The sequence below is a fragment of the Hylaeus anthracinus genome, unplaced genomic scaffold (genome assembly GCF_026225885.1).
Source record: "Hylaeus anthracinus isolate JK02 unplaced genomic scaffold, UHH_iyHylAnth1.0_haploid 11981, whole genome shotgun sequence".
NCBI lineage: Eukaryota > Metazoa > Arthropoda > Insecta > Hymenoptera > Colletidae > Hylaeus > Hylaeus anthracinus.
The window spans coordinates 9154232-9169515 of record NW_026534329.1 but is presented as its reverse complement, the minus strand read 5'-3'; the positions used below and the strand labels follow the sequence as shown (position 1 = coordinate 9169515).

Here is a 15284-nt window from a genome sequence, read left to right as displayed (position 1 = left end):
GACGTTTCATGTGCTACAACCTCGCACTGGTATTAAGGGGGTAGACACGGCACGTAACCTCTCCGATTTGGCTGGTCGGTATTACAGCAGATTTTTCTGCATATAAATGGTAATAGCCATAGGGACATGGCTGGCCGATGAAAATGAGGTGGCGCTTTCTGCTGTTTCTGAACGAAGCGAGAAACATAACTCGCTCTTAGCGAGCGAAAATGAGATACATATAGTCTCTCCGATTTGTTTCGACCTCTCTTTCCCTCCTCTACTGGGTGTCCCTTTTTATGTTGGCGCTCGGCGTGTAAAGAGAATCGACACCCCGGTTGGGTATATTTAGAGACGCGGTAGCGTCATTCATACATACGATTGCATTACAATCCACACACTCATACATATTCGTACATATAAAATATATAAAAATACAAACGCAACAATAATATAAAAATGCATATAAAGGGTGTCCCAGAACTCCTGTAAGAACCGGAAATAGGGGTAGCTGACACGATTCTGAACAACAATTTCCTTTGCAAAAATGTTGTTGGAGGCTTCATTTTTGAATTATTAACGAAAAATGAAGCCCCAACAGCCATTTTTGCAAAAGAAATTGTTGTTCAAAATCGTGTCAGCTACCCTCCATTTCCGGTTCTTACAGGAGTTCTGGGACACCCTGTATATTCACATAATAAAGTGTAAACATTAAGTATAAGCTTCATACAGGACTGGATTCATTATTAAGGAAACAAAATATAATTAAAAGAAAGCAAATGTAAAATATTAAAAATTGCAACATAATTCCATTAAAACATACATCCAGTCCTGCGTGCATAATTTTGTACACTCACATTAATAGGTCGCGTTAGAAGTGGATCCGAGTCCATTCTCTCTTCGAATCCACTTATAACGCGATTTACTCTACGTATATATTTTTCGACACTTATATGATACAATTATATATGATATATGTTGTCAAATTATTGCCATGTTCTGAGAATATGAAATCTAATTTTATATGCTCCGAAATTTGGTATTTAAGAATCGTAACAAGGATTATGTGCCATGTTCGAAACATTACCATAGCAAACAGATACGACCTTAGAAATTAAAGATATGCATCGACGTATATTCTCCGACATCGTTAGTGTTATAATATAAATGTAAACAAATTCTACAAAAAATTTTCTTACGAACAATTCGCGATACATATAGAATGGCAGCCTGAATAGGTAATTCAGGTGCACTCGAAACATTAAAATTTAATGTAATGGAAATAGTTTCATCCGTCGATGCACGTCATCATTGCTATCCCCACGTACAAATTGCGAATATGAATTTAGGAGTAGTGTGCGGTAATAGCAATGGAAAGTTCTGCATGTTGGATTCGTATTTCGAACACCATGCTGTCTAATTTGACCGAAAAAGTTCTCAAGGGCATCTTGGTTAAAATTACGCGGAATAAATGAATGAAATCCAAGACTCTGCAGGTGTGATTTTAAAAATTTTAAATTTCGAAGGGTCGTCACCCAATTCTGCAGAACCTTCGGACGCTCCTTATCCGCAGGCTTTCTTTTAATAAACTTCATGCTGCGAAAAACTGAAATTGCTTTATCCCAAACCTTAGTTAGGGTCGTATCTTTTCTGTGTGTCCGATTCGCGACTCTACTATTGACACTGTCGAACGTACTATTCACAAAATGAATAAGTTCAGCAATGTCAATCCCTTGATCCGACATTTCCCCCGTACCACACATACTTTTGGCCTTGTTACGATTCGAAAATGTCATAATGGATCCAACTGATCGACTAAAAACTTGGGCGCAATATTTAATTTTCATTTTCGGAATTTTTGAATAAATAACATGTTTTGCAGTAAGTTTCTCCAGGAGTTGGTTCTTAGAAGAAACATTACTGCTATCAATAAAATATAAATCTTCCACGTGTGACCATTTAGCCACCCGTGAAATATCATGTAAATTAAAGCTCAAGTTTTTCGTCAATAAATTGTTCCGGACACATTTTAATAAGTGGGGTGGATCAAACAGCGGTACGATTATGTTACTGTCGATTGCAATTACATCATGCCGCAGTATATTTGATCTCTGTAAGGCATTTCTTCGCGATGAATCTAATAAGCTTTGGATAGCTTTGCAATTTGTGCTTCCTTGGTCACAAACTGTTGTTACAACTACTATACCGGCCTGACTTGCACGGCGAACTATTTTTTTAAACATACGGACAAGGTTCTCAGCTGAGCTGGAACCTTTACGAAATAAATACGCAACAGGTTGTTTCCAAGGTCGCACACCATGTATGCCTTTCAGCACCGACACTGTGGCATGATCCGCGATATCTAAGTTACGCGAAAACCCGGAATCTACAAATCCATTAATAACATCTATTGTAGGATTATACTGCAACGACAGTGCTAAATTAATTTCATCAAAAAGCAGACATGCGTATCTGCTTTTTGGGTCAGTAAAAAACTCGCACTGCTGTTTGAGTTCCTCAAAAACATTATCGCAAATTCCAACTTTTAATGGAATTTGCGATATTAGTTTCCAAGGAGTTTCGATGCTTGGCAAAAGAAATAATTTTATATATCGATACGCTTTGGAACTTTGCTTATAAATAGATAAAGCTAATAGCTTCTCATCTTCGGTGGAAGCATCGCGCCGATTTTTGTTAATCCGCGTTGCGTATTTGGGCCAAGAGCATCTCGTGCAGGGTTATTGGCAGGCTTTCTAAAACCTGATGAACACCGGTCTGCACGAGATGCTCAATCTTCCCGATGCGTTGTCTTACTGAAGATCTCCGACGCCACAATTGCCTCGCAGATTTCAAAATCCTAGCCACAGTCTTGTAGATCTTGAGCTTCTGGGTTTGGTCAAGTTGCTCGACCTAATCATTTTCAGGATGTCATCTGTGGAAAGAAAATATATATAAGTAATGCATTTATGAATCACATTGAAATTAAAGGGGGGCGTTGAATTAGTATAATCTGCTTCAAATATAATCGCAAATATCGTGCCTAATTTGTTTCAGATGGCGCTCTCATATAATATCGCAACCTATTCTAGTACTAGCCATGTTGAGATAAAAATGGCAACAGTGCGAGAGTCCGGCTACCCTATCACTGATAGGCTATCAGCTTCGACCAGCCTCCCGGTCTCTCGCTACAATTGGCCACATATTGGAAAATAGGACTCCCGATCTGGTTTTTTGCGGTGTTGCCACGTTTCTCAGCACGGCTGGTACTAGAGTCGGCTGTGATAATATATAGGCGAGTAAAAGAATATCCTCCTTTTTCGGTTTTTCCCCGGATGGAACGTATTATTAAGAAAGTCTACCTCCGAAACTATCATAGCCCATACGGCACCTTTCGTTGCAAATATATGGAAATATATTCCTTGTAAGTCTACCGGAGAGTTCTGTCAGTTTCTATCACAACTCTAGTCACGTAAGCACATATCACTTCACACAAGACTAACGTGAATCAACTTTATTTTACTTATTTTGCTATGTCAGTATGTATGAAATAATATAATAAAAATAGAGAGGCACACATGCACCAAATAAACATGTGCTTACGTGTCGAGACTTGTTGTGATGGAAACGGGCAAAGCTTTCCGGTAGATATAATATTTAACTATTACATCTAGTATTTTTTAAAATATTTAATACCTTTAAGGCCTTTCCTGATAGCTGGTTGAACTTGATTCCTTTTGACAGTGCAACCTGTAATTGTAACAAAGAATTAATAGAAGCACTTTTTAAATGACACGCATAATACTAAATACCTATCATAACTAAAAAAAGGAATGCAATAGAAGATAATATTATTGTAAGGTAATACACTCACCTCTGGATGATCCAGGGAGCACATTATAGCCAAGTGCGTCGGAGTCTCTGCTGGTCCCAGGTCCCACGTTGTCCATTGGTCCCACGTTGTCCATTGGTTCCACGTTGTCCTTAGGTACCACGCTGACCTTGGGTCCCACGTTGTCCTTGGGTCCCACGTTGTCCTGGTATCCAACGGTGAGCACTGGTTGATCTATATTAACAAAATTATATAACATTATATATACACTTAATGTTGGAGGTCTTCTCATTTATATGTGGCGTATTAAGTGTATTAAGATCAAAAATTTACGTTCTTCTTCTTCTTCAATTTCCATTACAAGTTCCTCCTGTTGTTCGATAGATGTGGTAGGTGCTAATAAAATTTAATAAATATTATCATTAATAATTTGTTAAATATAGATTAAAAAGTGTATAGTCAATTATTACCTGGTAAGTTACAGCTTGGTACTGCATGACTTGTAAGCTTTGATTCAACGCGATAATGAATTTCGAAGTGATCCCCACAAACCACTCGATTTCTCAACCGGTTGCGAGGGAGTTGGAATAGATCTTCCGTTCCACAAGCTTCAAGCCATGTTAAACATCTATCACTGTCCTTTTGGCAGACAGGGGAAGCTGAACATCGGCTGCCTGGTGTTTGTGCACCCCAGTACAGCACATTTTTTGTGGGACCTATAAATATATATTTACATAAAGAAGAAATTAATAATTAAAAATTAATAACTAAAAATTTCGAAATTTTTTCTAGGTATCATTTCAATAAATAATGTACAGTGAGCCGAAAAAGTATTCGGACACTTCAAATGCTTTTAAAATGCAATTGAAATGAATTGAAAGGAAAGGACAAAGCAGGACAATGGAAAGCATGGGGAAACCCCATCTAGCCCCGCCCTGCCCCACCCTGTCCCTCCCGTTCGTATTATAACAAAGGAAAAATACGGCTTTTATATATTTTGAGTAATTCTTTAGTATTTTTATAAAAATAATAATTATTTACCTCTTATTATTATCCATAATCGGTATGAACTAAAAACACTATCGCAGAACCGACAGCACACAGCAGCACACAGCACTTACTTGCACCATGCACTTACATGCACTCGCTATCACGTTATGACCATATGGAGTTGAAATTTTGCCGAGCGCGTTCACCATAGAATAAACGTACACAGATTATGAACTCAATGGCGCGAAAGGAGTGACAGTAGCGCCATCATCCCCTACGCGCGCGAGTTAAAGTTAAGTTCGTTACAACAAGACTTACTGCCATGCGTTCTTTGTGCTTTTGAAAACTTAAGGGACTGAATCTAGTATTGTAATATAATAAATTGTGGGTTATTCATATGACATTAATTTCATTTATAAACACATACAACTTATAACTTATAAATAACACATACAAACTTTATTTTACTTGCAAATTAATGTAGAGCTTAAAATAAAAATACATTTGTCTTTTATTGTAGTAAGTGTAGAGTCTACAATATACATAATGTGTCTGAAGCCAGATATAGTAAAGAGACCAGCTTCAGTTCTTTAAGTTTCCAAAAGTACACACAATGCATAGCAGAAAGTTTTGTTGCAAAAAATTTAAATAATGAGAAAATGAACTAATCCACTATTTGTAACACATAATTTATTGTATTACAATAATATAGAAAAAGAGAGGTCAGACTTAGTCCTTTAATTTCTCAAATTAATTTCACACATGACAGAAAGTCTTGTTGCATTTAAATATTATTGATAAAGCGATTACATTTTTTCTTTAATAAATTTCTTGCAATTAAACTTCCTGCAATGCGTTCCGCGTACTTTTGAAACCTTAAAGGATTCAAACTGATCTCCCACTTTCTATTATTTGAAGTCATTCGCTATAGAAATTATCTTTATAAAAAAAAGTGAGATCCCCATAAAAAAATTTAAAAAAGTAAAAAAATTACGCCAAGTACATGAAAAAGTGGAGGACTTAAAGAGTAATCATAGAAAAATAGAAGATGCCCCTAAAAAAATTCAAGAAAGTAGAAAAATATATGAAATCGAAATGAACTAACAGTACATGAAGGTGCTTTCCAGCAAAGTGCAAAGGCGACACTGTATAACACAATGAAAAATTCTGTGCTCTCCAACTATGCGCAGCTAAAATGCTGTGTTCAGCAGTGCAGACGTTTAAACCCTAATGACAACTCATGTAAACTGACTGCTCCGCACTTTGGCGATGAAATGAAGAAGCTAAATAGTGTATCAAATGCTTGGCGTGCCCAGGCAAGGTCGTGTCGATGAATAAGAATTATTTTAAAACGCTAAATAATGAAAGTGTACTCATATTGTCAGAGTTTTGAACTGACAAATTATCTGAAAGTCTGTGAGAGTGAAAGTATGGGTATTGATGATATAAGAATGCCTTGCAGAAATCTAGGCAAATTTCTAAACAGTCTCAGTTTGTGGCAGGTACGCTATTTAGCTTCTTTATTTTACTGCCAAAGTGCGGAGCAGTCACTTCGCATGAGTTGTCATTAAGGTCTGAACGTCAGCACTGTTGAACATAGCATTTTAGCTGCGCATAGTTGGAAAGCATCGAATTTTTCATTGTGTTACACAGTGTCGTCTTTGCACTTTGCTGGAAAGGACTTTAATGTACTGGCAGCTCATTTCGATTTCACATATTTTTCTACTTTCTTGAATTTTTTTAGGGGGATCTTTTATTTTTCTATGATTATTCTTTAAGTCCTCCACTTTTTCATGTACTTGGCGTAATTTTTTTACTTTTTTGAAGTTTTTTATGGGGTACATTGTAAGTACGTATAACCAAATATTCAAGTCCGACCAGCTTCAAATCCATCTAGAGTTTCGAAGCGTCGAAGAAGTAAAAAAGCCAGTTTGATGAAGAAGAAAGAGAGACTGATAAGGAATGTTTTGTAGGTGTCTGCCTCCGATTGTTTTGATTTTTGGATATGTTTTGAAGGGCCGAAAAATAAGATATACCTACTTTTTATTTTGTCCCGTTTTCATATTTAGGGGGTGATTCGATATAAAGTTTCAGCTGCAATAGGCTATCTCCGAAACTATCATAGATAGAAGAAATCTTTTTAAGAAAAAGTTTCTTGGTTTTCTATCTGCATATAATATCTAACCCAAAATTTTGTAAAAAAAATAATTTCTTTGTAATAAAGAATTTGTTTCTAACATTATTTTAAAAGTAATCGCAGTTTATAGAATAACAAAAACGAATCTATTTTTTTTTCTGAATCTATTGATGTATAACATGTACCTGATTATATATGTGTGTTGTTTACGAAAAACAATAGCTATAACCTATAACAAATTTGACATGATCGCGACCCGGTGCGGCGTATCTGCGCGATGCATACAATACACTCCCGCTCAGAAGTATGTGGACACTAAATATCTCATAATAGTTGCAAATCTATTAATGTCAATTGTATTATTTATCTTTTGATATGTTTATGTTATATTAGCGAATATATTTTATTAATAGTCCTTTTTAATATCACATGAGTAATGATAAAAACCTTTAGAGATAACTAGATAATATTATCATTTCTTTTTACCAAACTTGGATACTATTAATTTTTCATTGTATCCGAAGTAATATTATCTCATTTATTTTGTAATATTTCGCCATAATTGTGTTTGATATACTGAACATTCTTTCTGAACTTTTCTATCTAAACGATCCCATAGTTCCACTCAAAAATTAAATATAGCAGTCGAAATATTTAATATAATAAAATGTTGTTAAATAGATCCAATATAGAATTTAGCAGCAAAAGTTGTATAGTAATAATTTACGATGTACATTAATTATTCATTGTGTTGTGCCCTGACACCCGATTATTGCATCATATGATCGACCATCGCTAATCGAGTAACGACCCGATTATGCCCGGTCAAGAATGTTCGAAATCAGCGACATACTTTGACGCGAGGACTGCAGCTTGCAGCACTCGCGCTTGGCAACATGACCATATATGGTCATGCCCGATTGCCAATAAAGACTATAAAAACAATAACACCTTGTAAAAGACAGTTTTGAGCGCATTTTGAATAAAGTCATTGTTGAGAGTACATCGCTGGAGTTACGATCCTTCGACTCATCATCGAACACCGGTGAATTCCAATTCTTTAAACGCTCCGAAACCCACGATATCCCAAAACCCTTTAAAAAACGCCTGAGGGCACAACAATTTGGTAGCAGTGGTGGGATATCGTCAAATCTAACGGTTCGTGAAATACAACTTCATTAAAGATCGTCGAGCCAAGAGTCAACACTGACAAAATACCGGTTCATTGCTGGCAACGCCAAACACAAAAAAACTACCGTTTTGCTACTGAGGTGGCATCAAGGAGCTGACTCTGGACGTGCTCTGAGGAGACATACATCAGCCCAAAACGGCAAGCCGGGACCAGTCGCTGGTGAGGACAACACGACCAAACGACGCCAAAGGACTGATCTGAGGATCATCGACATTGAAGGAGGAATTTTGTAAACGGTCATCCGAGGATATTCAATTCCGGACCATCTTTCAAAGTCGGACATCAGGAGCTAACGGGCGTTCAAGGAAAAGCAGTCAATACCAGTCCGAGGACCAATTGACAGCGAGAGCGAAGCATCTTACAGCGAGCAGCCGAGTGCAGACCGAGGACCACCGGAACGCAGAACAACGACATCCACAAAATGCAGATAACTCTACTGCTGTAAGTCCTAACTCGCATGTATCATAACAAATTGCAAACCAGAATCTTGTATGTCGGAACAAGGTAACGATATAGATCGTTTTCGATTACCATATACTAGAGTCATTTCGAGAACGTTTGAATCAATATTTGACAACTATTTGAATTATAGCCGTCACGTAGCTACGACTTCACCTTTTTCCGGCTCAGCGATAACATTTCGTAGACGCATACGCGCACTATCCATACACTTTGATTTCGATTCATTAAGCGGCAGTGAAAACTTTGAACACGTAATTAGGGAAAGAGGATTCCTTATAGAAAAACACGATTTTAGTTTATTGCAAACAGAAAATATGGCATCTAACGTACTAAACAGCCTTGCACTAGTAAAAGAATTGAGGGAAACGTCTCCCACAGAAGTGTTAGCGTTCATCGATTCGTGTATGCTAGCATCAGAGTTAACGACACCAGACAATCGACCACTTCTATTGCGAGCTATTTTGATTACAAAACTAACTGGCAAAGTGGCAATGGAATTAAGATACCGCGAGATAAACAACCTAGAGACACTCAAAACAATATTACTTTCTTTATATACGACAAAACGATCATTAGGTGCAGTACAGACCCAATTTTGTAATTGTAGACAGCGAGATTACGAAGCCGTAAGAGAATTTGCTACCAGACTAGAAAAACTGACAGTAAAATTAACAGAACTCATAATTAATCCAACAAATAGTAATGTAACAAATCAAGCCCTGTCGAGATACATTCAAGACCAAGCACTCAACATATTCAGCGCCGGTCTCAAGGAAAAACTTAGAGTAATAGTTAGAGTGCGCCGATTCGAAACACTGCAAGAATCAATTGCATTCGCACTAGAGGAAGAACAAGTCCTGGGACGAGGTACGCCTCGAACTTTCGGATATCCTAGCGGTTCCGGAAGTTCCAGGGGAGGTACGGCTCCCAGAACCTCTAATCCACGGTGTGAAAGGTGCCACCGACAAGGGCATTTAGCAAAAGATTGTTACGCCCGATTAAGCGCGTCTCGATCAGCAATTACCGCACCACATCCTCCGACGAATCGCCAGAGTTTAGGAATAAAACGCGAGTCAAATTATTTTGGAATTACATGCAACTATTGCAAACGACCAGGCTATGTTCAACGCGATTGTCGAACTTTATTTAGAGACAATGGAGGCGCAGGCCCCAGTAACAGACGACACGAAACCGCCAACAGACAGAACCAAAATCAGAATCGACTATCAAACGTAAGGAACGACAGACAAAACTCACAACAAACGGACGAAAGAACTATAAACACATACCTACTGAATTATGTAGACGAGCCAAACCAACGTCGTACAATGGTAGAAATAGAAGCAACCGAGTTGAAAAACGCGAAATGTCGAATGCTGGTAGATACGGGAGCAGAAATAACGCTTTTAAAAATTGGTAAAATCATCGGTGAGGTAACCACTACCAGCGAAGTGGTATCCTTGAGGGGAATAGGTAATACCGACATCCCGACCGTTTGCAAAATTAATCTAAATATTAAAGTCAGCAACAGGTTCGTTACACACCTTTGCCGAGTAGTTAGAGATAACTTTCCGATTCCAACAGACGGGATTTTAGGAAACGATTTCGTTACCGAGTTCGAAGCAACCGGGAAGAAATATAGAAATTCTAGGAGAAAAATGGCCATTACTAAGCGAAGAAAAATTCAATATGCAGCCGCATTCAGAAACGCAATACGCGCAGTAACAGATAAATACGGTCAAGGAATTATAGAAAAGCAAATGCTAAAACCGGGAGTTTTCATAGGAAATTGTTTAACAGAGGCAAACAACGGTACTTGCGTCGTACCAGTAGTAAATCTGACAGAAAAAATAATTCGAATACCAGGACCTAAAGTGCATATGGACACTTGCAACACTGACCTACTTAACGAAACGGATGATCACCGCGGCAATCAGCAGATATTCAACACCAGGATTATGACCGGCAGAGATAGAATGCAAGCATTACGAGATAGTGTGATTACCGAACACTTAAATAATGAAGGAAAGACAATATATTAGAACTCTGCGAGAAATATAACGACATATTTTTCCTAAAAGGAGACAAATTAGGATTTACTGACAAAATAAAGCATAAAATACGTCTAATGACTAATGCGAAACCGGTAAACGTAAAACCGTATCGATTACCTCAAATACACAAAGAAGTAGTAGACAAGCAAGTAAGCGAAATGTTAAAACAGGGAATAGTAGGGCCCAGTACTAGCGAGTGGAATGCTCCGCTATTAGTTGTTCCTAAAAAACCAGACGAAGCAGGAAATAAAAAGTATAGAGTAGTTGTTGATTTTCGAAAACTAAACGATGTGACGGTGGGTGACTCATTTCCACTACCAAACATAACAGAAATTCTAGATCAGCTCGGTGGAGCAAAATACTTCTCCACCCTCGATCTCGCCTCAGGATTTCACCAAATTGATATGGATCCTGAGGATCGAGAAAAGACGGCCTTCTCAACTCCATATAGTCATTTCGAATTTAAGCTAATGCCCTTCGGGCTTAAGGGTACACCTCCCTCCTTCCAGAGAGCCATGGAAGCGATATTGGGAGGACTGCGTGGCTTAAAATGCTTTGTTTACATAGACGACATAGTAGTACACGGATGTTCATTACAAGAACACCAAGAAAGACTGACGCAAATTTTCGACAGATTAAGAGATAGTGGTCTATAGCTACAACTAACGAAATGCCAATTTTTACGAAAGGAAACCATTTATCTAGGTCATATAATAACAGACCGCGAACAGTAGGACCGCCCCGGGAAACGAATAACCGAAACAAATACATATTAACGTTTCAAGGCACATTAACGAAATTTAGCAAAGCAATTCCACTTCCTGACCAAGAAGCTAACACGATAGCTAAGGAATTTGTAACTAAGATAATATGCGAACATGGAATACCGAAAACAATTCTCACAGATCAAGGAACTAATTTCCTGAGTCAAATTTTCAAGGATACTTGCAAGCTTCTCAAAATCAACAAAATACAAACTACAGCTTATCATCCCGAATCTAACGGAGCGTTAGAAAGAAGTCATTGGACACTAGCTGAATATTTAAAAACCTTTATTAACGAAGATCAAGCTAACTGGGACGATTGGTTACCATACGCAATGTTTACGTACAACACCACTCTGCATACAGAGACAGGTTTTACGCCCTACGAATTAATACACGGAAGACAAGCAGAACTACTGACGTCACTTACACTACCACCCGAACCTAACTATACTTATGACAGATACGCACACGAACTAAAACAAAGACTTAGATCTACCAATGCAATAGCCAGAGACACCTTACGAAATAATAAACAACGCTGAAAACAACACTATGACAGAAAGACTTGTGACGTACCTCACGTGGGCGGCCGGGAAAGCCGCTACTCGACACGCTCGGTCACACAATTCCCACGGACGAATTTATTTAAAAGAATTGGGCGCCAGTGCCAAGTGCACGTGTCCGTTACTTTCGTCCTTCCGGCTGCTCTACGGAGAGCGAAATTCAGGGGAGGTTGAAAGGGGGGAAATAAACTTTGATCCGCGTACGTTTAATCGGATTTCTTTATTTAATTGAAACCGACGCGGGGGGAATTCCGCGGTACACACACCGTTGGGGAAAGGGTGTGGCGACTACGCGCCGAAAGGGATACGCGACGCGGAATTCCCGATACAAAAAGAAAGTATCCGACGGAAAGAAAACGAATACTTAACAGATGCGACTTAACTCTATAGGGGGCCACGCAAACAAATAGTCCGCCCTAGAATTAAATACAATCAAAAAAAGATTACGCCGGGAATTAACGGTTTCGCGTTTCGAAGGGGCCCTCTCCTTTGAAACGCGGCGCGTTCTCAAACCGCGCAAGGTCATGGGGGAGATTCGCGAAACGGACGGAGGGAAGTCTAACGGAGTTCCCTCCGGTGGTGGTCCTGTCGCGGACGAAAGGGGTACTCCGGAGCACGCTCGTGGACACACACACACGATCCGCACTTTCGCACCCACGCACGTCACAAAAGGAAACCCAACCAGTGGGCCCTACCTGAATCTCCCCGGTCTCTGGATTCCAGATCCCTTGGCGGTCCTCTCCTGGGGATGGTGGCGGTGCTCCCACACACACGCACGCACGCACGCACGCACGCGCGGAATTATCGAAAGAACTTTGGCTTTACGTAACAGGGGCGGCTCGCTCAGGTGTCGCGTGTTCCGTCCTCGCTCGCGGTTAACCGTTAATCTTCTCTCCCAAATCGATCGCTCATCGATCGCATTCTTCTCGCCGTCGGCTCGCGGCTCTCCCCACCCAGAGCTGTAGGGGCTCCTCCCGGTGTGCCACCACCATGGCATCTGCAGGTTTCCCCTCGTGGCAGCGTCGAGGGGCGATGGCACTGGTTTCCTTCGCGAGGGTGGTCAAATCCTCTTGGTGGTGGTCACACCGCGGTCCTGGGGTGGAGGACACCGCGACCGAGGACTGGCCGCGCTCACGTGAAGACACGGCTCTATCGCGGAGGGGTGAGGGGGCGCGAAAAAAAGGGGGGGCTCTAGTGCCCGCGGACTCATCACTCCACTCTCGCGGACCACCTCCGGCCTGGGGTGTCTGGCGAGGGGGGAGCGAGGCCCTTGCGGGGGTCAAGGTGCCTTCGTGACGGGCAGAAAAAGTCTGCCCCGTCACAGACTAGACACAACAAATTTAAATTAGGCGACAAAGTACTGCTACACGACGAAACAATCAGATGAGGAAGAACAAAAAAACTGTCACCGTTCTGGATAGGACCCTATACAATTATTCAAGTCTACGATAAAGAAAACTACACAATTAAAAAGGGCCATCGATCACTACGTGTGCATACTAACAGACTAAAACATTTCGCGGAATAAAACAATAAAATATATAAACAGCTTGGGAACAAGGAAAACTAGGAATAAATAAATAAGAAACATATCATAAGTAAATTTTACAATTTAATGGGAGACAAAAATTAAGGTAATTATTACATGAACTATTCTAACTCATTAATAGTCCAAAAAAAAAAAAAAAAACATAAAGTTAGTAAAGCAAAATTAGTGTACAAATCTCGCTCAAATCGTTAATACTAACCCTGTAGGGTTCGTCCCCGAATAAGCGTCTCAGCTGAAAGATGTCATCATCTTCCCAACTTTCCTTTCACATGGAGGACCACCAGCCCCAGGCCGCCTCTCGGGCCCAGCGAATAAACAACATTTTGGAAACTATGATAACCTCTATAAAACAAAAATAAAAATGGAAAAACACACGTAAGAATTACACTTCTACACTCTAACAGCGAGTTAACAATAACGACACAACTTACTTCCATGACAACTACATTCCAGACGACACTCCATGATTGAACAAAATTGACAGAATGATGAAAAAAGCAAAGCCCCAAGTCTATATATATCCTAATAACCACCCCGACCTTGCAGGTCAGCATTTTTTTTGGTTACTAGTGTTCGCAGCCGACGCAACGGATACCAAACCTTACCAAATCACGGCATTCCCAAGCCAACCAGGTGTCTATTTCGAAAACATAGGAAACCTGCAGACGTATAAGGATACATGGAAACTGGTATTCCACATCGACACAAGTTCACTAAGTCTCCGATATACTAAAATCAAGTCAGCACTAAAAGGCGCCACGAGCCACTACACAAATAATCCATACCACAATATGAAAGATTTCTGTGATAAATTTTCCCTCATCTAAAACAATTTATTAAACCAAACTAAAATTAACTTAAACACGGCATATCAAATTCTTGATCCGTCTATACACGTTCGCCGCGGTTTAATCGACGGAATAGGACATTTAGGAAGAGCATTATTCGGCACAATGGACGCAAAAGACGGAGAATCGATTAAAAGACAGTTACAAATGTTGAAACAAGAAGGAATTGCCCAAAGGACGTCCTTACTAGACCAAGTACAAGTAGTAAACGCGAACATTAAATTATTTAACGAACACACGTTACTAAACGCAACAAATACCCTGAGACAACTATTAGAGACAGAAACTGACAGTCGAAATTACCAAGCTATGATAGACAAGAACTCAATTCTAATCGAAAATATAATCAGAAACCTCGCAGGTAACGTACGCAACCTATTAAATTTCGCAGTAGATATTAAAAAAGGAATTCTCAATCCGCTAGTTATACCACCGACAGAAATTATCCGAGTTGCTGAGTCAACACTACCTCTACTACCAAAAGGTTTAAGACCACCATTACCACTCAATACCGTAAACATATACTCACTCACTAATATAGCAGCATATGCCGAAAAACATACGATTAACACAATAATTGAAATACCCTTGCTAAGCGCAAAAACGTACAAACTAGTTGTACTAGGGCAAACCCCTAGGCTTCGAATAAATCTAAAGTTGGCCGATATTTTTGTCTCGTTTCCTCTTTTGAACATTTTCCAGAGAAAGAAACGAGACAAACACATCGGCAAACTTCAGATTTATTCGAAGCCTAGGGTTTTGCGCATCTCTGCCGTTGTGAACTCACTGTTTGCGAATTTGCCCGCGAATTGCGAATCTGTTTGAAGCTGCCAGCGCCACGCCGATCCCTTCATCGATAGACAGCGGGCGCTCGTGTAGCTGACGAGTTTTCAACTGTTTTCCAGGGCTGCCAA

The 15284-nt window shown here is 39.7% G+C and overlaps 1 protein-coding gene across 2 annotated transcripts in view; it reads right to left on the bottom strand.

Annotated features, from left to right (window-relative positions):
- Nucleotides 1-556: 556 nt before the first annotated feature.
- Nucleotides 557-15284, bottom strand: part of LOC128885691 (uncharacterized) — a 37425-nt gene continuing 22697 nt past the window's right edge. The window contains exons 1-7 of one of the 2 annotated variants that reach the window (XM_054139874.1): nucleotides 4850-5009; nucleotides 4279-4524; nucleotides 4142-4204; nucleotides 3851-4042; nucleotides 3673-3726; nucleotides 2794-2911; nucleotides 557-661 (exon numbers count right to left, since the gene is read on the bottom strand). In XM_054139874.1, coding sequence (XP_053995849.1) covers nucleotides 2829-2911; nucleotides 3673-3726; nucleotides 3851-4042; nucleotides 4142-4166 — 354 coding nt within the window. In that variant the 5' untranslated portion in view covers nucleotides 4167-4204; nucleotides 4279-4524; nucleotides 4850-5009 and the 3' untranslated portion in view covers nucleotides 557-661; nucleotides 2794-2828. Of the gene's footprint in view, nucleotides 662-2793; nucleotides 2912-3672; nucleotides 3727-3850; nucleotides 4043-4141; nucleotides 4205-4278; nucleotides 4525-4849; nucleotides 5010-15284 lie in introns of those variants that run through there. The other variant, XM_054139876.1, reaches the window with a different exon arrangement.